Consider the following 16,569-nt stretch of genomic DNA (forward strand, 5'->3'; position numbering starts at 1 on the left):
CTAACGTGAACATATCAAGATTTCACTAGAGAGTAATATAGAATAGTAAGAACTCATATCGCAATTAAAAAATTATTTAATAAAGACAGCTGGCAAAATTAAAGTAAAATGATTTTCTGTGACAGTTTAAAAATAGATCTTTGGTTTTTATTCTGCTCTGGATCACTGCAAGTTTAATAATAACAGAGTTATTTACATAACCCCATTTGACAATTTAAAACAATGTTGACATAAAAAATTATCATTAAAAATTAATTTTAATGTATATATATCGATAAATAAATGATGAAATATTCCTTTTTAATATTTAGTTTATTATACAAGGGCAATCCCAAAAAAAAAAGGTCTCCTATATTTTTAGATATAAAAAGAACCGTTTATTTTTTATAATTGCTACATCACTTTAAAGATTGAAGAATGCTTTATTTTTCAACATAATCGCCATTTCGGTCGATGCATTTTTGTAGACGCTGTGGCAGTTTTACAATGCCCATGTCATACCAGCTTGCCGCCATGCCCTTCAGGAAGCGTTGAACCTCATCTTTCACCTCATCATCGGAGCAGAACCATAGCGGCGAAGAAATTCGCGGGAAGAATCAACCCGTTGCCGTTTGTGGTCTTCTGTCAGCATACACGGCAGCCATCTTGCACACACCTTCCGATATTGCAACTTTTCTGTTAAAGGTGTGGATGGTGCTTCTGGAAACCTCAGGAACCAAAACGCAGAGAGCATCCAGAGTGATCCTCCGACCTTTACGCATGAGTTTCTCAACTCCCGCTCCTTTCTTCGTCATGAATTTCAGTACGACCGGCTGTAAACTCTATACACAATTTGCGAACGTTTTCGACATCCATGACAACTGTCCACACACTTCCGTCAATAGGCGGTGAATTTCAACCGGTTTAACACCTTTTGCGTTAAAAAATCGAATAACTGCGCGCACTTGGTGGTAACGTTTATCGGGAGCTCCATTTCGAATGGCTGCCAAGCCAAGACTGAGCATCCGAGAGAAGCGCCTGCGTGCTTGTGGTAGCGGAGAAGTCACCACTCACAACAGTGTTGCCAACAACCATATTAATACTTTCTCTACGTCCCCAAAAAATAGGAGACCTTTTTGGGGGGATTGCCCTCGTAAAAGATCTTCTACACTAAATTTAAAAAAAAAATAAAGAAATAACCGAAAATGCTAGTTCTTTTATTTTATCGCCATACTGAAGAAAATTATACATTATTTAAAAAAGTCTGTAAGTAAAAGTTGTTTCTTGTCTTACTCTTTTTATTCATATTTTTCATGTTCACATATGAATGAAAAATAATATGTAATGTTTTGTTTGCAGTTCCAAAGCTTAACATTTTCACGTGTTTTAAAGTTTATCCAAACTATGGAAAATAAAATGAGACTAATATAAATAATTATTGATCATCCAGGTGAAAATTTTTATCAAGCATTAAGAAAAATAAGCTCAGATATCTGAAGTCTTAAAACATGATATATAATAAATGTTAAGATAGTATCATTTATTTAATAATCTCCTATTTACTTTGCATTAGAATAACATAAAATTAGGTTTTACTTATAAATTAGCACGCTGTGGTTCACTCGCTTGGAATGCAGAAGAGAGGTTCCTTCACACTCCTCATCGTGATGTCACGAGAGAACTGGACGGTCTTGTTTCTCGAAGGTCACGGTCTCGGTGAGGACACTGCTCATTTTTCACGTTTCTTGCTTCAAAATAACTTAACTAACAATTTAAAAATCATTATTTATTTTTTCGTGTGAATCTCAATTTACCTATCAAAATAAGTATTTTCTTTTTACAAAAACAAAATTTCTTCAAAATAAAATAATAATTGGACATGGATTCGAGTTCTGGAGAAGGTTTAGGTGTTTGTAAGTATATTTTCGACATGGAGGCACTTAAAATACTATTAGCACGAGAAGTCCTCTGAAGAGGTTTGATGGAGAAGATCGATGAGAGACCCTTGGACCCTTCCGAGACGTCTTCATCAAAACCAGCACGAGGCTTTCTCGTTCTCGCAGGTATAATTTGGTCGCCCCTTGGTACACCCTCGGCAATGTTCTCAGTGAAAAACGGCTAAATGGCCAATGAACTTTGGTTACACCTGACGAATGCATAAAAGTTATAAATGTTTGGGCCATCTGAAGCAACACAAATGATATATCCAGGAGGCATTCGTAAAGACCGGTATATAACAGAGCTTTATACACGAAACGAACGAATGTATTTCTCTCAAAAAAAGAAAAACAATAATAAAAGTTGAATTTTAGCTCACTGTCTTTCTCTACAGAACATTTCCAGCCACTGGTTAAAATTATATGCTATGGATTTTAAAACAGTGGGCAGATTCAGCCGGTTCCTAAAATACAGGGTGTGTATTAAGTTCTGGACCCATTTTGATGTTTAATAACTTATAAAATAATGAAGATATAAACAAACTTATGGCATGTATTGATGGAATAACTTATATATTTTCCTTTTCAGGTTTGAATATCTTTACTTTTGTAAATATCATCTGCGCATGTGGTTAATTTCAGATAATTTCATTTTCCAGTCTAAATATCTGTACTTTTCTAAATACCGTCTGCTTATTAATTGCATTTTTCTTTCTTTTGTTTCTGGCATTGTTAATCGCCATAATGTGTGCATATGGGGATCTGAAAACCCCCATGAATACTGTGAGGCACAAAGGGATTCCCCAAAGGTTAATGTGTGGTGTGGACTAAGGCACGACCGAGTCACTGGACTTTTCTTTTTTGCAGAAAAGACGGTCTCATCAGTCGTATACTTAGACATGTTGGAAAACTTCGTATTTCCACAACTAGAACTTCAGCCACATGTCTTTTTGCAACAAGATGGTGCACCACCTCATTGGGGTACCATCGTTAGTAGTTCTTTGAATGACCATTTTACAGGAAGATGGATTGGGCGAGGAGGTGCAATTCCTTGGCCACCCAGATCACCTGATATATGGACTTCTTCCTTTGGGGATTTGTAAAGGACAACGTTTACAGGAGAAGAGTGTCGAATATGCCAAAAGTAGTAGAACCGAACTCCCGAAAAAACAGCAATTCAGTAATAGCAATAGCGCAACTGTTCAAAGACGTTTTTTCAAGCAGATAAATTCTTTTACTGCTTTTCAGTGGCAGCTCGTAATAAGCATTGTGGAACTGCAGCACCCCCTATTCCACTTATTATTATCTTTAATATTTAATATAGTGAGCCCTTTTAGTCTTTAATTCTTTCTTTTCACTTTTACAATACAGAATCTTTAAGCTTAATGTCAGTAGCCATCCCCAGAATGTGAAAAAGGTACGAAAGTCTTTGTTTGGAACTGCGCGTTTCACAGTTCCAGTGACGTAGTGTTTCGCTAAGCAGGTACGCGAGCCAAGGGAGAGAGAAGAGCACTGTCGCTCTTGCAGTGCCGAAATTCTGGCATTATTGGAAATCTGATTTCTTTTTACTCCGCGCGTGTAGTATTCCTTCATCATACGGACCATAAACAGAGTTCATGAAAATTTGCAACCTTAAAAAAATTACCTTGCTGAAATTTAATCAACATCAAATGCAGATCTAACTATTGCAAAAGCAACAGGAATTTTAAAATATCTAAATGATGATAATTTGAAGTGATGATCAGAGCTTTTTTATCAGATTATGCCTCATGTTGAAATAATATACAACTAAATGCAATCCAGAGAAATTAGTGTGTTTAAAGTTAATGAATATATAACAAATTTCAAAACTGCTATTTTAGAATTAAGAAACTCAAAGTACTGTGAGAATTTTTCAAAGACACTGATGGCAGAAGCTAAGGAAATATGTGACTTTATACTATGTACTGATACAGTCAAAAGTCGTTAATTCGGACACCCATAATCCGGAATGATCTATAATCCGGACCTCAAAGCTACAAACTTTCTGCGCATGCGTCGCGTTCACGCATGCGCACAGGCGTTTACGAGAGTGCATAAGACCCTTACAGCTGCGAATATGTTTGTGCGCATGCGCGTTTAATGTGTAACGGAGTTATACGCTAAGCTAAAGTTATCTAATTCAGTTAATGTTGCAGATTGCGTTGTTCCTTAATCTTCGAATTGGATCCGGCTTATTATTTTTTGCAGACTGTTAGAGCAATTTTATAAAAGTAAGCTTGAACTTTCGATTATGTCAAATAGAATTTCTGATATATAATTACTACAAAGCGAAAGTATGTTTTGAAATCCAAAATCTGTTTATCAATTTCACGCTGCTCTGCGGCAGAGGGGGGGGCAGAAATGTCATTATTAGATTATGATAGATTAGAATGATTATGCCAAATAGAATTTCCAATATATATTTACTAATATGTAATTTGTATCTACAAAGCGAAAGTATGTTTTGAAATCCGAAATCTGTTTATCAATTTCACGCTGCGGATTGGAAGTTGATCTGTCAGCACTATCCTTATCTTCAGAGCAGATGTTTTTATTTTTGGTTTATAATTCCGTACTAAGTGTAGTATTTCATCTCGATATACTCCGTCTTTGATATGATTTAAATCAAGTTCCTCGTCGTTATAATTCGCTTCCGATAGTGAAGAAAGTGACCCAGAGATTATTAAAAACGAAAACATTTCGATTGACAAATTAGTCGGTATTCTCAACACAGCAATTACAGGACTTGAATAGTGGAACTTTTTAACTAAACAAGAAATTATGTCTGTTTAATAGAATTAAAGAGAAAGTATTATCACATGAAACGAAGCAACTTACATTGAAGGAAATGTTTAATAAAGTAAACAAATAAATATTAATTAAGCTTTTTCTTTTTGTAAATTTTGATACCCTTTAGATCATAATTGTTCTTTATTTCATAAATTACGGTTTCATATTTTTAATTTTGTAATTTCTGCATGCCATCTTACCAGATTTAAACTGATGATCTATAATCCGGAAAAATCGATAATCCGGAATCGCCGAAGTCCCGACGAGTCCGGATTAACGACTTTTGACTGTATAATGCACTAATATTCTTCCACTAAACACTTAGCAGCTGCTAAATTGTTTAAGAAGAAATGCTTTGCTAGTTTTAGGAATGAACATCCTGTAGAAGAAATAGTACTGACCACTGAAACATATCCAATGACTGACAAAGAAAAGCTTGAAACTGAGCTAAAAGTATTTTATGGTAGTTCTGATATCCATGAATACTGCAAATTAATTGAGCTCCTGAAATTTATCTTCGAAAACAATCTAGATGATGCTTTTAGTGAAATTACGAAACTGATTAAAATTCTCTTGAGAGTTCCCATGACTACATCAGAGGCAGAACGCTGCTTTTCAACACTGAAAAAAAAATGAAAACTTTTCTAAGAAGCACTAGGAATTCAGGAAGACTAAATGCCCTAGTATTGCTTTCAATAAAGCAAAATTTCCTCAGTTGTGATCGACAGATCAAGGAGAAAATTATTCATCTTTCCGCGCAAATTAAAATAAGAAGAATGGATTACAATTTTATATGACTACATAAAGTTTGAACTGTAACAATTTAGGTTAACGTAATTAAAAAAGGTTTTATTTTTTCCTTGTAAGATTTCATGAAGTTTCAAAATAAATTTTATTTTTATACATGTTAGTTTCCTTTTACACAATTTTAAAACAAATGTTAATTTTTTTTTTTGGAACAGCACCCCCACTCATTTTAGATATGAGCCACCACTGCTGCTTTTCTCAAAAACTGCATACACTGCGTCGTTTTTCTCTTTCAATTTTTAAGTAGTAATATTGATTGAAAGGGAAAGAATCGAAAGTAAATACTGTGCTTAAGATGCCCAGTAAAATCTCAGTGCATTCAGCTCAGTTTCACTGCACAATGTGAAAGAATACTCAAACATGTTCAGCATAAATTTACATTTGACCTAACAATATTTTATGACAAGAACAGTAGATGTCTTTATCCTTTTGACTGCATAGATGGAAGTCAGATCTAATGTGAGACAATTCCTGTAAGAAACCAAGTGTAATGTGCAATAATTCCTGTTAGAATTCAAATCTAATGAGAAACAACATTAGATTTGGTTTCTAACTGGAACTTACTAAATTCATAATTCAGCAAAATCAAATATATGAATAGGAATTTTAATATTACCCAAGGACTCCTTTGTGCAAGCTATGTGCAAAGCAGTCTGGCCTTCTGAGTCCACGCTGACAGGATCTAAACCTAGACTTAAACAAAATTGGACGTATACACTTTCTGAAGACCTCACTGCGATGTGGACTGCTTTAATTTCTTCCATTTCAGCTATATCAATAACGGTGCCCCTTGTAACATGGGCATCCAATGCTAAAAATAAATTTTAAAATATGTAATAAAAATAATTAAATAAAGTTAAAACATTTAAATTAATGTAAAGTTATACAAGTTTCAGTGAAAATTTAAAAAAGAATATTCATTGAAAAATGCATTATATAGCAATATGAATGCTTTCTTCTGCATAAAAAATGTTTACAAATTTTCATTACTTATTAGAAAACTTAATAAATGTAATAACCAGTATTCACTCTAAAGGTGAATTATTCATGGAAACAAAAGAGGTAAAAAAAAGTAATAAATTGAGTCAACATTAAAAAATATACCTTTAATTATAGTCAGCAGTCTGGTGACATTACCTATCAGCATTGCTCATGTACACCATCATTAAAATTTGAAAATGGAGAAAAGAGTATTTTTTAATAGCGCAGATTGCATTGTAATTAAGTCTCATGTAATCACCTTTTGCTTTCTTAACTTCCCACTGCACCTTGGAAATGTACGATGTTGTGAATAAAAATTGCTTTTTCCTTCGAAAAAGAAAACAGTTTGGAAGGCAGAATTCTTTATAATGTGCAAAGTTTTTCCTGTATGAGATATGAATAACTGAAAAAATGTATTTCAAAGATAGGTAATGCAAAGCATTATTTTTAGTCCAAAGGGGCTTTGTACCTGAAGGACTACAGTTTTCGTTTTGCGATTTTGCGTTGAATCACTATAAATATCAGTTTCACTTTTCAACTGTTGCCACCAAATGTTAGAGTCCTACATTATATTTGAAGAAATTAAATAATGAAAATCTGCATAAATGTATGTATATTTCTCGCATTGTGATAAAACAATGGTACATAGAGCCATCGAATTTTGAATGACGTAATCCTCCTACGAATATGGGCATGAGGAAGACCAAATTTGAAATTTGTTTTATTATCGATTTCATATTTTGTAAAACTTCAACGAATTTTTGATTAACAAATTCAAGGATTTCAAAGTGAGCAATGGCAACAGTCTACGGGGGGGGGGTGGACCTTTTTATCTCTAGCGACGGAACTGTGTATTGGAAATTCTAAAGATATGCTAATTTTAAAATTATTTTAAGACATTTTTATTGAACTTAATTTTATGGTTTAAGTGCAAAGAATATGATATTTAATAAATAAAGATAACACACAAAACGTTAAAAAAAATGCCCCTTTGGACGTAATTTAAAATCTGAAACCATCCACCATTCAGATTTTTTTTTTTTTTTTTTTTTCTTATTCTCTTTTGTTTAAGAGGCCAGAAGTTAGAGATTTTGCTTGCTTACCTTTTAGTTATGAGACTGGCTTAATGAATAGAAAAGCTTTTTTGGCTAGTTTATTCGAGACTGGGAAAAGTTTCTTCACAAAGCACTTTAACAAGTAGCTTATATCTGAAGTTTATAGTATAACATTCTGTTTTCACATGTAACATTATATGTACAGGTGCAGGTAAAAGTAAGCGGAAAGGAGGAAAATCCGAGTATGTCTTACCTCTCTTACCCTGACATGGAGGTAGAAAGTAATAGTTTCACTTACGCATCGCTGAAAACTGAATTGTGAATTCATTGCCAAGCCAAACACACATAGATGTTCTTTGGCCAAGCGACGAAGTTTACAATGCTGAAAATATGCCTATTGCGCATGCGTGAAGCATAAACCATGCTAGGGTGGACGCTACTAGAAGTAAGTCCCCTATAAGAAACAGCGGACAAGTCCGAACTGGTTTTTCAAATACACTGCTACACTACTTTGAAGCAGTGACCCACCCCTCTTCGTGACCAAAACATTCGGTGGCTTGCCATTACGATCAATAAGTTTTGACAAGATTGGAAATAAATATTTCGTAATTACGTCGTAAATATAAGTATAAATGTGTATATTTTCTTTTTATATAATATTTCAGAGTCCTAAGTATGTGAAAGACTACATTTTTAAATGACATTTCATTCTGAAAGGAATTATTTGAAACATTTTGATATTTAGAACATAAAATAAAAATAACAAATACACAATCAAGGGTATTGAAAGATGTATACAAATTTGGACGCTTATATTCATTAATTACAAGGAAATTGAGTTTTAAACTGTCATACTTGAGCGATATTTTGGCATTTTAATGCTTCCTTAAGGTATTTATCATTTTTAACACATTGTAGAGTCATTAGTTTATTTTTGAAAAAGGAAACGTGAAAAATGTGTAATGCCCTTGCCTGGACCTCTCGAATACGCGCCAAGTGTGCTACCGTTACACCGCAAAGGCATGCTAGAAGGAGGAAGAAAATACCTTATATACTCCCCCTTTTAGATGGCGACCGTGAATTACGGGACCCAATTGTCAAATCCTGGTGGCAATGAATAATCTTCCACCACCCTTTTTGTTCGAGCATCACTGCAAAATAATTAAGTTTTTTTTTTTTTTTTTTTTTTTTTTTTTTTTTTTTTAAAAGCAGGAAACATGAAAATGTGCAACAATGCCCTTGCCGGGACTGGGATCTCTCGAATACGTATCGAGTGTGCTACCGTTACACCACGAAGATATGCTGGATGGATAGCGAAAACACCTTATTACATAACAGAAACATTTTGCTAAAATATATATTTTTGTAGTCCAGTAGCTTAGAATTTTCTAAAACAAATTCATAATCAAAACCGCTATTGCAAGTTATCGAAAGAAAATTAGGATGTGATTTGTGTGAAAATGCCACTAAACTATACAAATTGCTATTACCCATTCAAGCAATGAATGTTTCATTTATGCGGAAATGTCCCCGCTTTTCTGTTTGTGCAGTTTATAAGGTTTTACGTTATTTCTCCTGTGTGCTTTCCTCCTGTGCAGTGGTTAGCACATTCAGCTTGCAAATTAAAACCCGTGGTTCGATTAACGAGTTAAACACAAATAATTTTTAAATATTTCTTCTTCAAAAAGCTTAATACATTGTCTTCAAAGTCTTAGAAGTTTCGCAGTTTGTTCAGATAAACTTTTTAAACAATCCATGCATCAAACGTTATCACCTGGTTTGACGAAGATTGATGGTAGCGATAGTAAGCGAGACAAAAATCTGTTATTACCTTACACGAGGATCAATGTACAGTATGCTAGAATTATGAGCTATAAACGAGCTCAATTTATGGTTTTGGTATCACTTGATTTTTCTGCTGGAGGATGTTATTACTTTTGTAAAGATCACAGTAAATTTACGATTAAAATTATCTTTCTGATCGATCTTGACAGTATCCTGGCTACCATAAGCTGAGTCTAAAATCCAGGAAAGCATAGTTGTTTGTGAGTGTCCTTTCCATGGAGGTAAGAAAGGAAGGAGTGGCCAACTGGGCACTAAAAGTGAAGCACTGCTTCAAAGCTTCGGTCACCAGATCGGGTGTTCTTTGATTACATTCAGAAGCTCGCTTAACAGTGTTCTGATAGTATTTCGACACACGACAGTTCCATACAAATAGAAAAAGGGACACTTTCACATGAAAGAAACATTCATAAAGTGATAGATAATAGCAATTTGTATAGTTTAGTGACATTTACGCAAAAATCACATCTTGGTTATTTTCCGATAACTAACAGCGATTTTGATTATGAATTTGTTTTATAAAATTCTAAGCTGTTGAACTACAAAAATATAAATTTTAGCAAAAATGTTATGCATAAAGAATGAAAAATACCTTACGGTACCTTTAAAATTGTATATGTCTTTCAATACCTTTGATAGAGAATTCGCTACTTTTATTTTATGTTCCAAACGCCAAAATGTTTTAAATAAAATAAATTTTTTTCACATCCATATATTATTGTAACATGTACCTTTTAAAATTTTTTAGAGGAGAGGCTTTACTGTTCCTCATTTTAATTTTATATATCTGAAAAATAATTCCTTTGGGCTTACACGTTTTACTTATTTGGGTTAATTAAAAATAAAATATAGTGAATGCACAGAAATTAAAGATTTAAACATGCCAGAAATGAGAAATATGTATGGGTATTTATGCATGTGCTTGCAAAAAGCATGTATCTGCCTTTAACAAAATACATAAATCATCATTGAATTATTTATAAATGTATTTGAAATGAAGAATTTATTCATTTATAAACAACTGTGAAGAAATCTAATTATTAAATGTATCTAATTTATAATGATTACAAATGTTATCTAAATATATAATAACCTTAATATTGAATTTGTAAACATAAATTGAAATCCTGTTGACAAATACGCTATAAAACTATTTAAGCAAGAATTGTTTGTACTGGAAAGCAATCTGTTAAAAGACATTGTAAAGCAAATGCTACGAGATGCGCACTTAAGAAAGTAATAAAGAGTTTTGGAATATGTATTGTTGAAATTAATGAGAAAAAAAATCTGATAATTAAAAGAATTATTCCCCCTACATTTTATAATAACTCAGTTACAAGTTTTAAATAATTAAAAAAATCCTTATTTTATTCCCTCTCAGAAATGTTCAGAGAAAGTTAAGTACTATTTAACCCGCGGGAAGGCGCGTGGGGTGTATCATACCCCAACCCTACATAAAAGTGGAATATTCCTAACTTGTGAAACTGAAATTCTGTGCTGCTTTCAGTAGCTGAGTTTCTAGTTGTGGTTGACTTTCAGAACCGCTTTTTCTTTGCCTCTGTGTTTCAGAAAAAGATTTATCGGTATTTTGTTGGAACTGGGGTATGACACAACATACATGCCTGTCCATATAAGTGTTTTTCTGACTGAATATTTAGTTCAGAAATTTATTTCTAGAGTGTAACAGTAAATATTTCTACTCGCAAGTGATTGTAAAGTATTTGACATTAAATTCTTAAAAATTTCTAACTGCACTATGGTAAAAAGAATGAGTCCCTATGAACTGGAGATGCAATGCATGCGAGATTTATTAGAAATATTTGAAAGCGATGAAGATTGCATTTCGGAAACTGAAGATGAAACTAGGAATATTTTCTACACTGTTTCTGGTTTCGCAAGAGATAAAACATTAATTCATAATGTTCCTAAAAAAGGAAAGACTGTTCTTATGCTTTCAACATTATATAACGATCGTACTATAGATGATACTATTGGAGGAAAATAAAACATTAGGAATTATATGTTTTTAAATATTGGGGTATGTGAAACCCCACGTGCCCTTTCTAGTAATTTTTCTTGGTGCGCCTTCCACCGGGTTAAAGTATTTCACTAATTTTTAATAATTGTCTAATTTAAAATTAACCGAATAGAGCATTAATTATAAATATTTTTTGATTTAAAAGATGCCTTAAAAGCCAAAAAATCATGTCATATTTAAGAAAATATTTTAGGAAGAAGCTCTATAAATAGAAAAGAAATAATGCATAATTTTAATATTAATAATACAATAAACTTTGATCTTAATTTTTGTACCTTAACCGAATAAAATCGAATTACCTTAAATTTTTTTTCTAATGTAATTAATGAAAACTTGTGAAAATATTTCATTCAAATTAAACCATTCTGAGAAAACTGTCCTGTGAAAAGTATAGCATTTAATTCCGTTCAGAATGAAATGTTGTTTAAAAATATGTTGTTTTCACATACTTAGGACTCTGAAGTGTTGTAGAAAAAGAAAATATATTCATTTATATGTATATTTACAACGTAATTACAAAATATCTACATCCGATTGCGTCAAAACCCATTGAACTTAATGGTAAATGACCCAATGTTTTGGTCACCACATAGGGATCGCCGGTGCTTCAGAGCAGGGTACAGGAGAAACCTGTTTAGGGCTACTCCATCTTACTTCCTACCTCCATGTTTCAATTGCTTTCAGACGTCAAAAATCACTTTTTTTTTTTGGTTCATATAACGAAGTATAAAGCGAAGTTCCATAAAAATCATGAGAAATTTAAAGAATAAGAAAATGTCAGGAGAAATATATTGTAAATCGTGTTTGCCAGAGCGGTCGAAAATCGGGAGTTTCCCGCCTAAATCGGGAGAGTTGGCAACTCTGTAAATAGATTAAAAATGAATCGAATAAGAAAAAGAAGCTGAAATAGAACATTTAAAAAAGATTAATGAATAAGATTTTGAATAACTCTTGAATTAAATGAATTTAATTAAATGATAATTAAATGTTCCATTTAATTAAATGAAATTAAAAAAAATTTTAATATTTTCATTTAAGAAATCAAATTACACTGAATTACCTAAACTCATATACAGTCAAGTCTTTAATCCGTACCTCAAACCTACAAACTTTCGGCGCATGCGTAAATGCATAATGTATGTACGCATGTGCATAATACCTTTACGCATGCGCATAATACGTTTACACATGCGTGTTTAATGTATAATGGACGGTATAAGCTAGGCTAAAATTATCTAATTATCTATTGCAGTTAATGTTGCAGATTGTGTTGTTCCTTAATCTTCTAATTGGATCTGGCTTATTATTTTTTGCAGACTGTTAGAGCAATTTTATAAAAGTAAGCTTGAACTTTTGATTATGTCAAAAAGAATTTCCGATTCTGGAGCTGCCAAAGGATCTACAAAGCGAAAGCATGTTTCGATGTCCTTCAAACAAAAAGTGGAATTGCTGCAAAAAATGGATAAAGGCAAATCCTTTGTTTCTCTAACCATTCCGAAATCTGTTTATCAATTTCACGCTGCTCTGCGGGGGGGGGGGGGGGGCACGTCCCGGCATGCAATATACTGGAAGTTGATCTGTCAGCACTATCCTTATCTTCAGGGCAGATGTTTTTATTTTATCCGGCTTATAATTCCTTACTAAATGTAGTATTTCATCTCTATGTACTCTGTCTTTCATATGATTTAAATCAAATTCCTCGTCATTATAAATATCACAAATACACATCAAATAGTTTTCTGGTTGCAATTTTCTAATTTCGACTATGCATGCACACGTTGAAAAAAATTTTTAATAAATATTAAGCTTTTTTTTGTGTGTGTGTGTGTAAATTTTGATAACCTTTAGATCATAATTGCTTTTTATTTCATAAATTACACTTTCATATTTTTAATTTTATAATTTCTGCATGCCATCTTACCAGATTTAAATTGATGATCTATAATCCAGAAAAAACCCTAATCCAGAATCGCGAAGTCTTTAAAGACCAGATTAAAGACTTTGTGCTGTATAATGTAAATAAACCAGAAGAAAATAAAAAAAATATTTTCACATTACCATCCAAGGACAATGGTGATATTTTTTAATATTATTATTGAATTTTGGGTTTTCATCCGCAGAGAACCTGCTGGCGCCGTTGCATTTTTACTCGCCAAGCTTGCAGTTCATCGACGATGAGCCGAGCCGCAAACGATATTTTGTAAACGTGATTTTTATTGCATGTAAATTCAAGATAGCAGACAAAACAATATATTAAGCATATAGTAGAAAAAATTCACAGAGAATAAGCATGTAGATGTAAAGCTAACTGGTTAAACGTGATATACGAAAATAAATTTGTATTAAATTCAAGTTAGCACAGAAAAGAATATATTAAGTATAAGACAATATATAAGCATTTATAACGGAAATAAAAATTCATTTAAAAATATAAATTAGTATTAATGTACTGAAATTAACCGGTTAAACGTGACAAACGAAAAAAAAAATTGTCTTAAATTCCAGTTAACACAGAAAACAATATATTCCTTACACCAGCAGTTGTTTGCTAATTGTGATGACCATGGTGATGCATCAAACTATTCTGTCATCTTAGATAATCAATAATATATTTTATTTCAATTTAATCATCTATTTATGTCACACCTGCCATCCTCTGAAAGGTTATTTAGAAAAGCATTAACAATATATTACCTTGTTAAAATTTTATGCCAGAAAAATTGATTTATTCTCATAATTTTAGATGACAATAACCAATAATATTTTATTAACCAGCATTATTTTAATTGCTGGTTCTTTGAGCTGTTAATAATTAAGAACACAACGTGAACAACCGTGTTACAAATTAGCATTCACCCCTCACCCCCGTATTTTCTTCTTTTCATCCCGAATCGAGAACCGGCATCTATCTACGAAAATATTTCTATCTATTCGTTGTTAAAAAATAATAATAAATAACAGAGAATAATATAAATCTGCAAATGCGAACAAGGACAGCGATAATTCAACAAAATGATCGCAAGAGGAATGGTTGCAAACTTCGAACAAGCGAATACGATAAATCCGCTGGGTTACCAGGTTTGAATTATTATCGCCAAAGTTGACGATGTTTACATTTACCGGGTTCTCTGCGGAAGTGCTTCCTGAATTTTTTCTGTTTTGCATTATAATCAAAGGTACTATTCGGTTTCGAGGGCCGTAAAAAATCGCCAAACTATTGTTGATGATAATGCTGCCAAAAATAATTGCAGCAACTCTAATAACTGTGGCAAGAAAGGAAGTATAATAGTAAATAACGATCTAACATTGATGTTTTAATTTAGATGAAAGGCTAATTTCATATAATACTTTTTAATTATTATAATTTATATGAAAAAGGCTAAACATGACTGAATGGTAGCATAAGAGTAATCGTGTTAAACTAAGAATTTACCTTATTGTCGTTAGCATCCTCTGACAATATATGAAATTAAAGTTAATTTATATCATAATATATATTAAATAATAATATTAAATTGTATTAATAACAAATTAGCACTTACTTTGTACACGAGACATCCTTTCCGCGCGCGATCAACGTGACAATTTAGACAGACAGACAGACAAAGTAGACAGATGTCTTGTTCTGCACCCGCTAAGTCTTTCTGCACCGATGGGCGAAAAATCAAGCATAGGTGCGAAGGAAAGGTATATAGAAAGGGGGGCAATTTCGTATTTGAGGAGAGTAAAAAGGAACTTCATACATTTTTTACGAGTTCAAAAGGCCAGAAAGAAAAGATGGGTCAAAATAAAATTTAAAATAAATGGCCCAAAAATAATAGAGGGAAAAAAAAAAAAGAAAGGGCCTAAAGAAAGAAAAGGAAAGGAAGTAGAAAATATCCTAAAATACGATTGTGTCCATGAGTGTAGTTAAGGAGTTCATCTGCAAAAATTAGTGTCTTTAAGAAGCAAACTTTAGCTAAGTTTAATAAAAAAAAATAAATGAATGAATTCCTACATGGTAATGTGTATGCCCTTATCTTGAGACCTAACTAGAAAAGACATATATCATCACAGAGATGTACATAATATTTTAACTAAAGTAACATCCGTTCCCAAAAATTCATGTATATTTCAGAAAAACAGTAATTGACAAAATCATAAATCCATACACAGTGTGAGAGCATATCAACAAAAATAAATTATACAGTTTATTTTTCTTAAATATTAGTTAAATATAAAATTAATTTATTAATTTAACCGTTGTAATTTATTATAGTAAAAGTTTAATAAATTCCGTCACCCTGTATTTATATTTGATCATAATTCCAAGTTTGATACCTGAAAAAAAAAAAAAGGTCGGGGATCTTAGTTACAAAGATCACAATCTATACTCATCGATGGTCAAGAGATCCCCATTTTTTCCCTCACAAGAAATTCCTAAGCACGAAGAGGGGGGCCTCCGAAGGGTGTGAATTGCTGATAAGGGGGTCTAGTCTGGAAACCTGTCGAGATCGATATCGGAAAATCAGTCGGGATTCTCTTTCCACTCGACTGCAAACGGGAGAGTGAGTCTAACTCATTTTCACATTGGTCTTGTAATTGAATTTTAAATTAAGAATGAATCTGTGTGCATTTTCAGGGGAGAGAAGTTATGCTTTATAAAATTATAAATATGCAATATTTATAATTAAACAGAAAATGACAGCTGTATGAAAAAACTACCAAAAAAAGGGAATTTTTAATTTTTTGACAGGATGAAATTTAAAATGCTTATCAGCAATTAAAGCAGTGCTTCTCAATTTTTAAGATAAATTACAATTTTAGCCGGAGTGCACTGGAGCCCTAAATAAGATGAGCTTCGGTACTTCTCTTTATAAAACTGAACCACAATTTAAAGTGAAAAAATTTAGAATTCCTAACAATTTAGTTTAACAATAAGCAGACCTTGCAATACTCTATTTCCCTAGAAATACGAACTCATGAGAACATGAGACGTTCAAGTAAAGTTCCCTCACTCACATGAGAAAACCTTTCCTTTTAAGAAAAGCAATAAATTTGGGGGAGTTTGTTTAGGAACGCGTAAATTTCTCGCCATGCCATCGTATGTAGTGTATTGTTATTGATGCTTACAGTTAGT

General features: G+C 32.6%; 1 protein-coding gene across 3 annotated transcripts in view; it reads right to left on the bottom strand.

Annotated features, from left to right (window-relative positions):
- The window catches only part of LOC118179794 (ankyrin repeat domain-containing protein 16-like), a 47,231-nt gene extending 32,170 nt beyond the window's left edge, over positions 1-15,061 (bottom strand). For 2 of the 3 annotated variants that reach the window (XR_015043924.1, XM_085826617.1), the window contains exons 1-2: positions 14,993-15,061; positions 6,151-6,345 (exon numbers count right to left, since the gene is read on the bottom strand). Coding sequence is in view for 2 of the 3 variants with exons in the window: in XM_085826617.1 (XP_085682743.1) it covers positions 6,151-6,345; positions 14,993-15,008 (211 nt within the window). In the remaining variant the exon portion in view is untranslated. Of the gene's footprint in view, positions 1-5,536; positions 6,006-6,150; positions 6,346-14,992 lie in introns of those variants that run through there. The other variant, XM_085826618.1, reaches the window with a different exon arrangement.
- Between the last annotated feature and the right edge of the window lie 1,508 nt (positions 15,062-16,569).

Source organism: Stegodyphus dumicola, chromosome 11 (assembly GCF_044657685.1).
Source record: "Stegodyphus dumicola isolate Sdum_Otavi_A_Nest chromosome 11, ASM4465768v1".
Taxonomy (NCBI): domain Eukaryota; kingdom Metazoa; phylum Arthropoda; class Arachnida; order Araneae; family Eresidae; genus Stegodyphus; species Stegodyphus dumicola.